At 36.6% G+C, this 16358-nt stretch overlaps 1 protein-coding gene across 1 annotated transcript; it reads left to right on the top strand.

Moving 5' to 3' along the window:
• Positions 1-4933: 4933 nt before the first annotated feature.
• LOC128638375 (E3 SUMO-protein ligase ZBED1-like) lies at positions 4934-6814 on the top strand. Its single transcript, XM_053690305.1, has 2 exons — positions 4934-5676; positions 6011-6814. The coding sequence occupies exons 1-2, from the start codon at positions 4978-4980 to the stop codon at positions 6485-6487; spliced, it is 1176 nt and encodes a 391-aa protein (XP_053546280.1). The 5' UTR covers positions 4934-4977; the 3' UTR covers positions 6488-6814.
• The last annotated feature ends 9544 nt before the right edge of the window (positions 6815-16358 follow it).

Below are 16358 nucleotides of genomic sequence, written 5' to 3' on the forward strand. Positions count from 1 at the left end.
CTTCCGTGCTTTGGCTGGTTTGCACACGTCAAGTTAGCACATGTTCGTCCTCGGCTATGCGCACGTCTTTTTTTTGCATGCTAAATCCCTGAGGTGCAATCCATCTCATTTATGTGACTCATGTTTAAAATTATTAATGTAATCAGACCAACCTAATGCTGTTTCTTTGGGTATTAATACACCTTCTGTTTGTTCATTACAGGAGAATAATAATAATGTCTCCCCTACTGTAATTTTTTTATCAAGGCTGCAGTTTCTGAGGTGCTAGCTCTTCTCCCACCTTTAAACAAGAGTAAAAGGTCAGTTCAGATTTTACCTTACACAAGTTCTATGTTCCCTAAAACCAGGGATACTGTTAAGTCTTATTTGTTCTCTTTTAAAATAGGTCTTAATTAATTTAGGGGTTTAAGATCTTAAAGATTCTGATTATAAGCCTTGTAATCGTTTAAATTCAGTATTTTAGACTGTTGTTAATTTCCTTGAGGTTTTTCCTATTCATGATGCTGTCTCTGACATGTTTTCTAGGGAATGGTCTAAGCCAGGTAATTAATGTACTACTCCTACAAGGTTTAAAAAGTTTTATCCATTACCTGCTGCTAATATTGATTTGTGGAAAACTGTTCCCAAGGTGGATGGGGCCATTCTTCTATTCCTTTGGAAGATAGTACTTCATTTAGAGACCCTTTGGATAGGAAACTAGTCTTTTCATAGAATAGCCTTTTTACAAACAGGGTATTTGCTCAGGCCAGCTACAGTATTTCTATTGCTGATGTGGCTGCTGCTTCAACTTACTGATTGTCTAGTCTTTCAGAACCGTGTTTTGATGACTCTGCTAGTGCAAATCTTTTGGGTTTACTCAAAAGTGCCAATTCTTTTGTTTGTTATGCTATATTTTATATTATGAAGATTACTGTCAAAAGTATATATTTTGCAGTCCTTGTCAGGAGGGCCTTATAGCTTAAATCCTGATCTGCAGGTATGGTGTCAAAATCCAGATTAGTATCTCTTTCCTTTCAGGGAAAGAAGTTGTTTGGTTCTGATTTAGATTCTATAATATCTACTGTTACTGGAGGTAAAAGTTCTTTTCTTCCTCAGGACAAAAAGTCTAGAAGGAAGTCTAAAGCTTCTAATTGTTTTTGTTCCTTTCATAAGAATACGGAACAAAAGGTTAACTCCTGCTCAGAAGCATGACACCTGGAACAAGCAGGGTAACATCCATAATCACACTCTCATCGCCGCTACAGATCCCTTGTACGTGCTTCGATGTCACAGGTAGAATGGAGGGTGGAACAATCCACAACACTACAGCTATGGGGGTGCAGGCTGCTAGTAGCGAAAATAGCCACACATATCGATAGCAAAAAATCAAGAGAAGCAGCCGCACGAAAAAGGCATCGAAGGCTGTTGTAAAAAATAAATAAAAATGTACTTTTATTGGAACATTTAAAATGAAGGGGTAAGTAGTACAGCCATCCTTACGCGTTTCATGCCCTCAACAGACACTTAATCATAGGATACAGCTTCCTGGTGCATTGTCTCTATTTAAAATGGAGCGCAACCAATCATCATTAAATTAAAATCAAAATAATAACAACACAATATTTACAATGTTACAAATGTTGCAAGAGAATATACAGAGCTTAAAGTATAAAGCTAGGAAGATACAAACATTCATACTAAGTTTTTGATGGTATTTTCCAAATTGAATTATCAAAATTGATTACGATATAATCATCATTATTATTAGGTCAATAGAGTCAACTGCAAGAAATACACAGGAATGGAATAATATCTAATGATGACTAAAACCACTTATCGATACACTAAGTACAAAAATATGTACACGATGTAATAGTAATAAAATATTAATGAACAATAAATAGGGTAGTGTTGTATCAAAATAGCCTATAACTGCCTGCTTATTTATTCACATATTCCCATACTTCCTTTCCACTGAATATCTCTATATCATAGGATAAAAATATCCCTCCTACAAATGGGAAATCCTTCAAAAAGGATCACATAGAAATTATATGCGCAAATAAATATGCATGTTTCCATAGAACATTGTTTAAAAATACTAACAGTGTGGGGTTTAGGATCTAATCAACCTTTTAAAAAACACATACATTTCAAGTAAGCATTCATTAGATTTATCAATAAAATAACTAATATCCCATTCTCAATTTAACCATAAGGAAGTAATAGTCTTCAATCTATAAATCCAGTACAATTCCTGTTTCAACAATAGCTTATGCCTGTCACCACCCCTAGCTGGGGGCATAAACCTATCAATAGCTTGAACTTCATGTGAAAAACATTGGTCATATTTGTTAAATTTAGGTGCCTAGCTACTGCCGACTCCTTGACAAATTCCTTAGTGTCCCTAATGTGTTCCCTCACTCATGATCTTAATTCTCTGGAGGTCTGTCCTACATATTGTTGGAAACAAAGCTTGCATTCCAGTAAGTATACCACAAAAGTGGTCCTACAATTTGCATAAAATGTACTTATAAATTGCTCATCAGTTACCGAACTTCTAAAGCTGTTCCCTACTTGAATTACTCCACATGTAATGCAGGGACCATTACCACATCTAAAAGTATATTTCTTCCTAATCCAATTACTCGATTCAGAGCCTCCTGTACATACTAAGCTATGGAAAAGCCTAGAAGATAGAGTAGGTGCTCTCTTAGGGACGGATTTGCATTGATCCACTTATGTCAAAGTAACCTTATCTCTCAAGATGTTTAAATTATTTTCCAGAATTGAGCAAATTGGATAAAACTGATTAGAGTATTCAGTGGAAAAAACTACTGTATCTTGTGACATAGTATTCTTTCTCATAGGTCCAGAGATCAGATCAGACTGTGTCCTTGTTTTTATCTCCTCAAATGCACCATTTTAACTGTTTCTCATCATAGCCCGGTAGTTTCAAACGTTCAATTATGGCCAAAGCCTGTTTCTCTAATAAAATGTCAGAATTGGTGTTCCTACATAAACGCTAGGCCTGTCAAAAATAATCGTTTTGACGATGCATCGCGATGCGGCATGAAACGATTCTGCATCGATGCGCTGAGACGCGATAATCTATTAACGTTACCCACGTGACCAGCCTCCAGGACAAGTAACAGAAAGTGCGCGGTACATCGTTTTGACGTCACTGACGTCACGTCACCCAATAAAGCAACATGGGCGCTCCATGGGCGGTCTCTGGAAGTGCCGAAGTTACGCAGTAGGAGCAAAGCAGGAGTGTGTTGCCTGAGATTGATGATGGTGAATGTGATGACGATTCCGACTCCGAGTATACACGGCGGTATACAGCTACACCGCGGGCTCATTTTTATTTTGTGGGAGACAGAGGAGGAGACCTATGGTGAGAATTAGACTAACTAACTGCTTAGTTACCAAAACGTCGTACATTTTGCCAATGCCATGCCATAATTGCCATTGCCATGCCTATTGCCTCAACTGCCTACTTGCCATAGGTAAACTAATTATTAACTTACTTAAAGAGCAAATCAATAAGGGGTACACATTTATTACACAATAAGGGGTACAATTAAATACTTGCCTTATTTACTTAACGTAGTATGTACTACTACTACTGCTGAGCTGACTGAGGCTCAGGCTGCTGCATAATTAATTGCTGCATTATTGAATAATATTGCATATATAAAAAATGTATTATAAATAAATATAGTATACTATTATTGTTTAATGTCTCTATTAGTCTAATCTGTATCTATCTATATCTACATGTTTTTCACATGGATGGATGGCCTGGTCTGAAGTTCTAATATTTTAATAATATACACTTTTTATATATATAATAGTATTTTTTTTTTTAATATAATACATTTTATATATGCAATTTAATATGCAATGCAATTGCATGCATGTGCTGACTATGAGTGCTCTCTTAAAAGATGCCAATCCGAAGAACCCAATCCTTGTTTTTATTTTATAAGTTAACAAAACTTAACAAGGCTAAAAGCTGCATTTTTAAAACATACTAAACTAAAGGCCATAAAACCCATTTTGTGATTCAAGAAAGTGCATGCAATTTTAAACAACTTTCCCTATTATATAATTTGCTTATCCTTTGTTGAAATGTATAGCCTCCTCCTTGTGCACTAAGTATTATATAGTAAGTAATGTGTGTGCTGTGCAATGCATTGCTAATATGTCATCAACAAACGATATCTGAGAAGTATGAAGCAAATTAAATAGAAGTTAGTTATGATGTTTATTTAAAATTGTATTCTCTATCTGAATCATGAAAGTAAATGTTTGGGTTTCATTGCACCTTTAAGTGTGTAATATATTACAGTAACTTACAGTGTCAGTGAGTGATGTCCCCTGCAATGCAATTTGTTTTAAAATTTATGTTCGCAAAATGTATGGCATTGGCAAAGTAGTTGAAGTTACTAGAACTTGTTGATTTTACATTTGCGGCTTGACATTTTGACAACTGGAACTTAGTGTTTTTTCTTTTTTTTTAACACTGACAGAGTTCGACGTTGACAACAACATCATCCGTCACATATGTACATGTCATGCTAAAATGACAGAGGGAGACAAAAAAGATAGAGAGATAAAAAATGCACCTAGCATTTTAAAAGCAAGCATCTGGGCACATTTTGGATTTTATGAACATACTGGAAAGCACGAACAGAAAACGTTATACCTGCACTCTACCACGAAACAAAAGCTCAGGTAATTGCATCAATGAGCCAAGCCAGTCGAGTCGCAATAACGTGTGATTCGTGGACTTCAGTCACGATGGAGTCTTATGTAACAGTAACTGCACATTACGTTAGCAAGGACTGGAAGATCTTGTCGCATGTGCTGCAAACGAGAGCAGTTTATGAGTCTCACACGGGTTCTCATCTGGCGGAGCTACTGTCTCGTGTCGTGGAAGAATGGCAGCTGTCCGATAAATATGTAGTGCTTGTGACCGACAATGCGTCGAACATGATTGTTGCTGCTCAAGTTGGAAAATTCCCTCATGTAAAATGTTTCGCCCATACACTGAATCTCGCATCCCAGCGGGCGCTGAAAGTGGTCACGCTCTCCAGGCTTTTAGGCAGAGTGCGACGAATATCAACATTTTTTCACCACAGCACTACAGCAAACCACTGTCTGAAAGAAAAACAGAAATGTCTTGGCCTGAAGAATCATAAGCTGATAACTGATGTGACAACAAGGTGGAACAGCTCACATGACATGGTCGAGAGGTTCCTAGAACAGCAACTTGCAATCTGTGCCACATTGTTGTCTCCAGAAGTCAGAAAAAGTGAGTCAGATCTCTGCACTCTCAACGAAACAGATGTGTCAAATGCAGAGGATGCTGTGAGTGCATTAAAGCCAATGAAAGATGCAACCACACTGATGTCAGAAGAGCGCAATCCAACTGTTTCTCTCATTGCCCCTCTAAATGCACAACTGCTCCAGAACATGACAGACACCATGGGAGACACACCCATGATCCATGAGATCAAGAATGCCATCAAAACAGATCTTCTGAAGAGGTACAGCAGTGAGGCAGAGAAGAAGATACTTTATACAGCCTCTGCCCTGGATCCTCGTTTTAAGGGACTGCCTTTTATTCTCACAGAGGAGGAGAGATTGGAGATACACAGAGGAGTGACTGAGGAGGCTGCATCCTTGGAGGTAATTTTAATTGCATCATGTTTCTTGAAAAATGTATAAATTGAAAACAAACATAAAACATACCATCCATACAAAATAGGCTTAGCTAGCAGTAGCTTGATTAGTAGCTAGTTTAATGAGTACAAGGTTTATTATATAAGTCAGTTTGAAAACGCCACAGTCAGTCAACTTTCCTCCTCCTCCGTCCACTCCCGAGTCCTTCCTAATAGATGTGAGCTGTTGCATGAATTTATTTATGCATTACTGTCTCTCTGAGCACACACATAGCATTAGCTGGCTGGCTGCTCAAGGTAATAATGAATGCTATTGTTTCTATTCTTTTGTTCAAACACAGATTGAGTGTACTAGTACAGTTACATCTAGGAGGACAAACGTGGATGAAGTGCCACTGCCTGAGGGAAAAGAAACTCTGGAAGAAGAATCACCCATCGAGGAGGATAACCCTTCTCCTCCCAAAAGAAAGTCCACATCGCTGCTCATGACTTTGCTGGGACAGTCTTTCACTGACACTGAAGGTACAATAGAACCCAAGACCCCCTATGCCAAGGCTGAAGAGGAAATAGAGAAATATTGTAAAGCCCCATCTCTGCCTCTCACTGAAGACCCTTTGAAATGGTGGCATGTACATGAGGTCATATTTCCCCTCCTCTCTCATTTGACAAAGCGATACTTGTGTATCCCAGGTACAAGCGTGTCTGCAGAGCGGGTTTTCTCCACTGCAGGAGATGTGGTAACGGCAAAAAGAAGCACCCTCAAACCAGAGCATGTGGATCAACTAGTGTTCTTACAGAAAAACCTACATATTCCATAATTCTGAGTAGTGATTCAGGTTTATAATATTAATATTTAATGTTTTTTGGCACATCCAGAAGAATGTGCTGTGTGCCCCACTGCCCAGTGCAGACTACTGTTAAGTTATTTTATATTTGTTACTGTTATATAGCTTATAGCTTTTTGAAAAATGAAGCTTAAAACCTTGAGTAAATCTTTGTTGGATCACAAAATATACTAGTACACTACACGACACGACCGACCACGTCACTCTGTCACAGTCACACACACACACAAACAATACAAAAGAAACAACACACAACTGCACACACCTCATGTGTGCGTGTCAGTGTCACCCTTCACCATGATTCACTCTTTTTATGATGTGCGTTTTTTTGGTATTGTTTGACTGTGTGTGACTGTGACTGTGTGTGTGTTGTGTAACAATATATTTGTGATCCCATAAAGATAATCAAAGTTAGTAAATCTAGTAGTTCAATGCTACTTGTTGTATAATGTCTATTACTAAATCTAGTGTTACTGTGATGTTTGCCAATCAGGAAGTGCTCTGTTTTGTAGATACTAGATGTTGTGCTATTGTTTACAGCACACCCCTGTATTGTTTGCAATGCAGTGAGTGCATAGTGCATAAGGGATTATTAATATTATTCACACTAAAAATTGTCTATTTTAAATAGACCCTTTAAGAAAGATATCATATGTTTTTGTTTATGATCCCAATCCCAAATGCCATCCCACTCCCAGGCAGATCTGTAGGGGTTAACCTAATATAACCAACCAGTTAACAATAACAATGTGTGTACTGTCTAACTGTCTTTATGAGTGTGTGAGTGTGACTGTGAGTGAGTGAGTGCCAGTTTGAAAAGTTTGTATGTATCTATCTATGAGTGTGTGTGAGATGAGTGTATTAACTGCCTTTGAATGTTTTTGTTTGTATGTGATTGTGTGTCTGTCCCAGTGTCTGTGTCTATGAGTGTGAGTGTGACTGTGGCTGACTGGCTGTGGTGCCTTTGAATGTTTTTGTTTGTGTGTGTGTCCCACTGTGTCTCTAGTGTCTGAGTGTCTAGTGAGTGTGACTGTCTAACTGTCTATTTGTGCACTGTGCAGAGAGTGAGACTGAAGCCTAACCACTATAGGGGAAGGAAAAGCCTTGAGTAAACCTTGAGTAAATCTTTATTGGATCACAAATATACTGTACACTACAGACAGTACAGCACACACACAGTGCCACACACAACAGCACAATACAAAAATAAAGCACACACACCTCAGGTGAGTGGCGTGCCACCCTTTCTTCACCATGATTTACTCCTTGATGTCTGTGTCCTTTTTTATGTATTGTTTGTTTGTGTGTGACTGCTGTGTACTGTTCAGTGACAGACTCAGTCACTGTTCAGTTGTGTTTAGTACTGCTTTAACAGTAACTAATAACTAATTATATTTGTGATCCCATAAAGATAATATAATCATCAAGAAGAAACTGTAGTTATAGTAGTTCAGTTCAATGCTACTTGTTTTAAATGTCTCTCTCTCTAGTACTATTGTAAGTCTGTAACTGTGTAAACTAATTGTATATGTCACAATCACATGTGTGTTGTGTGCACACTCTGTGCTGTGTGTTGTGTTCCAGATTCTTCATGTGATGTTTGTTTTCCATAAATTGACAGTCATGAAGGCACAGTGGACTGCACCTGTAATTTTGTACCTATAAGGGATTTATGTTTTGTTTTCTGAGGACAATTTTCACACAAATAAGGTATTATGGTGGTAACTTAAGCTTAACCTATCTATTTTGGTTTTAATTTAATGTCTATTATTATATTATTATTACTAGTAAGTAAGTAAAGACATTAAATTAAAACCAACATAGATAGGTTAGACATTTATTTGTTGTTCATGTTTCTTTACAAGTGTATAGTGTACTTACTATATATAATATATACATTTAAATATTTTCTTTTATTGAAGAAGTACACTGTGAGCACTGCACTTTTTACACTACGTACTCTGTAACTACAGTTTGATGCCATAATATTGTTTCCAAACCAATACAACAATTGCCATTTAGTATTTACTGTTCTATAAACTGTTGTTGTCTGCTGTGTTCAGACTTTGCCACAGGAAGAGTGTCCTTTTTTGAGCTAATAAAATAAAAAAAGAGTTTATTTCAATATTTTGACTGCTTGAATTTTTTTTTCTGAAAAATTTAAAAATTGTGCAGAAATAGTGCAGTAATCGTGATGCATCGCGATGCATCGTAGAATCGAATCGTATCGAATCGTTACGATGGTAATCGAATCGTGAGACAGGTGAAGATGCGCAGCTCTAATAAACGCATAAGCTGACCTCTGGGAATCGACCGTGAAATATGAGGCAGATGACACAATTTTGAGTGTAAGATGGTATTCCCAGTGGTTATCTTATGGAAGGTGACACTCACAATAATACCACTCGCCAAATCCCCTGAGATCAAGGAAGTGTGTTGTTTCCTCCTGCATTTCACCAACAAATTTTTAACTGAGATCATTGCAATTGAGATAGTTTGCAAAAGCTAATAAAGTCTAATGGTTCCTTAACAATAAATGTAAGTGTCTATAAAACGCATATAGAAAACAATTTGATGTTTAAAAGGATTCACATCATTATATAAGTAAAGATTTTCCCACCATCCAACAAATAAATTGGTAAACGAGGGGCCAAACTTTGCCTCTATCGCAGTGCCACAAATTTGTAGAAAGTTTTCCTTATTGAACATGCTTAAGAAGAAACTTAATAACTTCACAAAAATACAGTTTGATTTAATCTGAAAACCTAGTATAAATATATATAAAAAAAAAAATTAATAGCTTGAATACCTAATGCATGTGGTATGCTGGAGTACAGAGAGGCAGCATCAACTACTACCCATCTGTACCCCAGCTTCCATTCCACCTTCTGTAAAAGACATAACAGGTGAGTAGAGTCTCTTAGATAACTCTAAAGGCACTATAGGTCGCAATATTGAGTCAACCCACTCAGATACTGAAAGGAAGTATTTGAATGTGTGAATAAATAAGCAGGCAGTTATATGCTATTTTGATACAACACTAACCTATTTATTGTTCATTATTATTTTATTAGTATTACATTGCTTACATATTTTTGTGTATCGATAAGTGGTCTTAGTCTTCATTAGATATTCCATTCTATAAGGTCCTGTGTATTTCTTGCTGTTGACTATTGACCTAATAATAATGATTATATTGTAATCCCTTTTGATAATTCAATTTGGAAAAAACATCAAAAACTTAGTATGAATATTTGTATATTCCTAGCTTTATACTTTAAGCTCTGTATATTCTCTTGTAACATTGTATAGATTGTATGATGATTGGCTGCACTCCCTTTAAATAGAGAGAATGCACCAGGAAGCTGTAGCCTATGATTAAGTGCCTGTTGCAGGCAGGGAACACGTAAGGATGGCTGTGCTACTTACCTCTGCATTTTAAATGTTCCAATAAAAGCTACTTTTTTGTATATTTTTCTACAACAGCATTCCATGCCTTTCTTTGTGCGACTGCTTCTCTTGATATTTTGTAACAAATCTATCCCTACTACCAAATCTGCATGAATGTGCGGCCCCCAATCCAGAAGTTCTGTTAGGGCGCAGTTTAAGCCTCTTTCAGGAGTCTTGGTTTCAGTCTGTTCCAGATCCTTGTGTTCTGAATATAGTTTCTCAGGGATATCAAATAGGATTCAGAACAAGACCTCTGAGAGGAAGTTTTTTTCTATCCAATATTCCAAGGAATCTCAAGTTTTTTTCAGTCCGTCTCAGATCTGGAAGCTATGGGAGTGATTGTTCCCGTTCCTTTGCAGGAACAGGGGATTGAATTTTATTAAAATCTCTTCATTGTTCCAAAGAAAGAAGATACTCTCAGACCAGTTCTGAATCTGAAAGCTCTGAACAAGTGTGTAAGGATTCTCTTTCAAAATGGAAGCTATTGTCCACCATAGATTTAAAGGATGCTTACCTTCATGTTCAAATACATTATCAGTTTAAATTGGAAAGATTACCAATGGCACTACTTAAGTTTAAATGACCTACCTTATTATATATGTAGTTGACTAGTATGGCCTATTCTATATATAGCCAACTAGTGTTGCTAAGTATGGGTGCTATGTGTATCAACTTGATTACCAAGCTAAAAAGAGAAAAAAGAATACACTTAATAAGCACTCCTAGCTCTGAACAAGTGTGTAAGGATTCTCTTTCAAAATGGAAGCTATTGTCCACCATAGATTTAAAGGATGCTTACCTTCATGTTCAAATACATTATCAGTTTAAATTGGAAAGATTACCAATGGCACTACTTAAGTTTAAATGACCTACCTTATTATATATGTAGTTGACTAGTATGGCCTATTCTATATATAGCCAACTAGTGTAGCTAAGTATGGGTGCTATGTGTATCAACTTGATTACCAAGCTAAAAAGAGAAAAAAGAATACACTTAATAAGCACTCCTAGGTCATATGGAGACAATATTGGTATAATAAAGTCATTAATGAAATCCAAGAATTGATAGTGGGGAGACAAGAACTAAACTAAGGTTAAAATATAACTTTTATTGGGGTCAAAAAATAAAATAGGAAAATCAGAATTAAAAACACACTTAGGCTCTGACTGTAGTTGACTAAGTTTGACGTGACAATATCATGATAAACGAGGATATCCTCAGGCGATACTGCTATATTGAATAGTCGCCCAAATTGGACTACCTGCCAATCGTCAAAAATCTATGTGTAACAGTATTGACCTTCAAGATTAATATTTAGTAGGTTTGATACCCAGGTACGATTTAAGGAATCTAGCCCAGAGTGGCTAGATGTGTATATTGTCACTAATGATACTAACCACTGCTGTGAATCACTGCTAGATTATACCAGTAATGGTTCAGTATTGATGGATATTTAACCCAGAATGTCTAGGTGTGTATATTGTCACAGATGATACTAATAGCCGTTGTGAATCATTGCTCCATTACATCAATGCAGCTTCAATATTATCAAGTAACGGTTTCTACACCTGGTTCAGGTAACTTTGTACAGGTTGCTTTTATTATATATTTGCTCTTGGTTGCATGAGTATCTAAAAACGAGTTATGCCTTTAGTTAAAGTAACTATATGCAGCTTCCTTGAATATGAGCAGACTCTTGTGACTATTCATTGGTGTTCGATTCACTGTAGTACTACTAACACAATTGATATTTTGAGCAGTAGTGTTTTAAGTTATGTGTTCACATATGATTGTGTATAAAAAGTGAAACATATGTTGTGTGTTTACATTTGTACACTGTATAATCCCTGCAGAGTATCTAACTGTAATAGATGTTGCCTTTGCAACTATCTGATCAAACCAGGTTGCAAATTTGAAAGACAAAGATTCCGATCTACTGATCTCAGATTCAGCAGCAGTATCGGGCAGATACCTCAATGGTTATGTTAGCAGCTGGGAGTAACTAATTAATGTAGAAGATACTTATTACTAGAACATCGATATTGGTGTATCCACTTTTTTGTATAAAATCGGACAGCTATCAGTTACTGATTATGTGCTATCACCAACACAATGTTAAATATATATGAACTAGTCTGGGTATAATAAGTGTTACAAACGTAGCTTTATATTAGGATTTAATACTGGATATCTTATTGTGACACAAATTATAAAAACAAATATAGTGTATAAGATTCAGGTCTACCACAATTTAAAACATATATAACAATTTATGAAGTATATAAAAAAGGGGACGTCTCCCTGTGATATAACTTTATCACCAAACACATATATATAATATGCGAATAAGGTCAGTCGCATCATCATATCGTGCTTTTTCCACAGCGCTCCATATAAAGAGGCTTACTTCCTCCTCATACCTTGCCCTACATCGCAATAATAAGGGTTCATTATGCTCTCTTTTTTGTTAGATGCAAGGATTATACGAATATAGCATTTAATTAATAGACCCTCACAGGCATATTGCAGGATATTTTAGTTTACTACTAAGGCATTTTTTCGAAGGGGGTATTCACATAAATGGTATTATTTATTTAGTTTGTTTAGTTGGTCTAATGGTAGTGGCTTCAGATGCTTACATAATTTGCAGCTTTAAATGTTGCAACAGTGGAATGGAAATTATAAAAACTTGTCTCAGAAGATGTCTTTAGACTTCCAGAAAAAACATTCTCTAACTTTGTGGGAGACTAACCAATGGTTGGTTAAGGGAGCCTCATTTCTACATCCAAATTGGGTAGTAAATACCATGGATACCAATCTGCTTGGTTGGCCTGCAGTCTAGGGTTCCCAGAGAGTGCAGGGAATGTTGTCCCTTTAGGAGTAGAGAGTACTAATCAAACATTTGGAAACTCTGTGCAATCTTTAGGACTCTCTAGAACAGTGGTCTCAAAGTACAGACCCCAGGGCCATATGCGGCCCATTGAGATAGTTTCATCTGGCCCTCCCTTGTTTAATAAGTAAACTAATAATTTGAGCTGTAAGTTTTTTTTTTAGGGTTCTATGAGGTGTAACGGAGTTGATGTTCCATATAGGCACTCACAAGATAAATATAAAGACAAGTGTGCAGTGTAGACTCCCACCATGCACTGCTTGGATAAATACTAATTCTTGGGTAATTATCAATTCCAGTCCCAAGTATATCCACTTACTCAGTTAAAATGCCCCTCCTGGGAGAAGAACATTTGGCTAGTGGCCCCCAGATACATTAAGTTTGATACACCTGCTCTAGAATTGGACCCTGTTAGGACAAAGTCTTTTCTGAAGTTTTAGTCCGACAATGTCACAGCAGTGGCTTACATCTGTCACTAAGTTGGTATTAGAAGCACCTTAGCAATTAAAGTGTAAATTGTACTACCATTTTCTGTCCAGCTCCAATAAACACTAAAGAGAGATTACTTCATAACTTGAAAGTAGTCAGTGCTTTTTTATCTTCAAATTTTATCTTCAAGCCACTTAAGAATTCAGAAATTCTTTTTACTTGTGTGTTCATTTTTTAGGTCTCCTCATATAACAGAAAACTACTTCAATCACCTTGACAGCTTGGTTTAAAGCTTTGGTTCACAAAGCATACATAGTAGCAGGGAAGTCTCCCCAAGAACAATTACTGCTCATTCTACCAGAGCAGTCGCCACCTCTTGAGCATTTAGAATGAGACTTCTATTGAACTGATTTTAAATGCAGTTACTTGGTCATCTATACATAATTTTACAATATTCTATTATTCTGACATGTTTGTCTCTTCTGAGAGTCTATGTGATCTGCTCTTTCCATAACAGTTGAGTGCAGTACCAGTTGGCACTTCTATTACCCTGCTTTTCCTATGCTACTTTCATTTTTTTTCCGTTGCCAGAATTTTTAGCAACTCTTTAAAAGAAGAGTGCTGACATCCACTGGCCCACCAAAAGTCCCAAATATTTATGGTCTTCACAAAGACAGTTCTTACCTACTTAGTCAACTCTCAATCGATATCAAATGCTCCAGCCCTAGCCCAAAAGAAACAACACTTAAATGTGAAGATATTCCATGGAAGTCCTCAGATTAAGACACTCAGGGAACTAGAGAATGTGGTTAAAAGGAACCCCTTCAGATCAGGCACCCTTCAAAAAACATTATGCATTAAAAGGGACAGTCAACACCAGAATTGTTGTTGTTTTAAAAGAGAGACAATCCCTTTATTACCTATTCCCCAGTTTTGTGTAACAAACACAATTATAATAATACACGTTTTACCTCTGTAATTACCTTGTATCTAAGCATCTGCAGACTGCCCCCTTATTTCAGTTCTTTTGACAGACTTGAATTTTAGCTAATCAGTGCTCACTCCTCGGTAAATTCACGTGAGTGAGCTCAATGTTATCTATATGAAACACATGAACTAACACCCTCTAGTGGTCAAAATGCATTCAGCTTAGAGGCGTCCTTCAAGGTCTAAGAAATTAGCATATGAACCTCCTAGGTTTAGCTTTCAACTAAGAATACCAAGAGAACAAAACAAAATTGGTGATAAAAGTCAATCAAGTTGTTTAAAATTGCATGCCCTATTTAAATCATCAAAGTTTTTTTTTGGACTTGACTGTCCCTTTAACTCAAGGAAACTCAATCTTGCAACGACCAATTTAGGTAAAATCCACCCTATAAAAAACTGACTTCAACAGCCTACAATTTTGAGGATATTTCCATTGCAAGAGTGATAACTACTAAAGCAACCCACAGCAGACAGAAAAGAAGGCAAAGTAAGTAAAAGAGGCAGAAGGAAATAAAGGACTAATTTGAAAGCAGAAGCAAGATGCAGACTTGGGTGATTAGGAGAATAAGACACAAAATGGATAAACCCTCATCACCATATAGGTACACAAGGGCCTGTTGCCTTTAAAGGGTGAACTATGCTTTAAAAAACAACTTGCTTAATATGTACAGAAATGTTGTTCATTTACTTTCACAATTACTAGGACATACAGGTTTGATAGGAAGAACAGTCCATAGTTCTTCAATCTGTATCATGAAAAAAGCAGATACTCCTACAAATGCCCAGAACTATGATAGCACAGATCAGCCAGGTGGTAGTGAAGAATTATCAGGGTCGCATAAGTTAGTTGTCAAGTTGTACATATAGGGTCAGGTAAACACTGATTCAAATGTTGCCTCAAAACACACAGGATATAAACAGAGTTGCAGAATACCCAGCAAATAATGTGTTAAAATTCTTGTTTAAATACATCCAGACTTTTTCCAATAAGTAATTCATAGAGGAACAATATTAGAAATTAAGAAAATACCTAAGGTTCTGCACCCACCTGACATAGGTGTTTACCAATTGGGGATATAATATATGGGGGATGGTCCTTAATGTACTTGTAATGGGAACTAAGCACTTCTTAGGGTTATTGTAGTGGGGAGAGGGTCACTCATAGGGTTAGTAGTGGTTTAGTGGGTGAGGATTATTGTTGTGAGAGGATGGCAGGGATAGGGCTATAATGCTGGTACCAATATTTAAGTGGCTGTACCAGCTGTATGGAACAGCTATTAGTGTGCCTCATATAGCATGATATTAATAGATAACAGCCATGTTAATTTCATCATGCGAATAAAATGGAACCACTGTAAGAAACCTGTTGTTGATTTCTATCATATCTCTCATATCAACTTGCATAGGTGCTAGACACCAAGCGATGTCCAGAAATAAGTGTAAATACAAATTTCTGGAGTCGCTAGTTTAGAAACTGCCGGCGCCTAAGAAAAGTACAGAAAATAACAAATCTCCCGTAAAAGTCTAACACGCCTCCCAAAAATAAGCCCAACACGTAAACCCCCTATATCTGCAATCCCCCCTCTCACTACTAATAATAAATGTATTAACCCCTAGACCGACAACCCCCCACAACGCAATATGCCTATTTAAACTATTAACCCCAATATCCGCCATCAAACCCACACCCCAAGTAATAACTCAATTATTAACCCCTAAACCGCCATAGCTCACAATGCAATAAACCTATTCAAGTATTAACTCCTAAACCGCCATAGCCCACATAGCCTATTAAATGTATTAACCCCTAATCTGCCGCTGCCAACGTCGCCGCCACTATAATAAATGTATTAACCCCTAAACCTAAGTCTAACCCTAACACTACTAGTCAACTCTTATTTAAATAAATCTAAATAAATTTACTATTATTAACTAAATTAATCCTATTAAAAACTAAATACGGTACTTACCTATAAAATAAACCCTAAGATAGCTACAATATAATTAATAATTACATTGTAGCTATTTTAGGATTTATATTTATTTTACAGGCAACTTTGTATTTATTTTAACTAGGTACAATAGAT

This window comes from Bombina bombina, chromosome 1 (genome assembly GCF_027579735.1).
Source record: "Bombina bombina isolate aBomBom1 chromosome 1, aBomBom1.pri, whole genome shotgun sequence".
In the NCBI taxonomy this organism is placed as follows: Eukaryota; Metazoa; Chordata; class Amphibia; order Anura; family Bombinatoridae; genus Bombina; species Bombina bombina.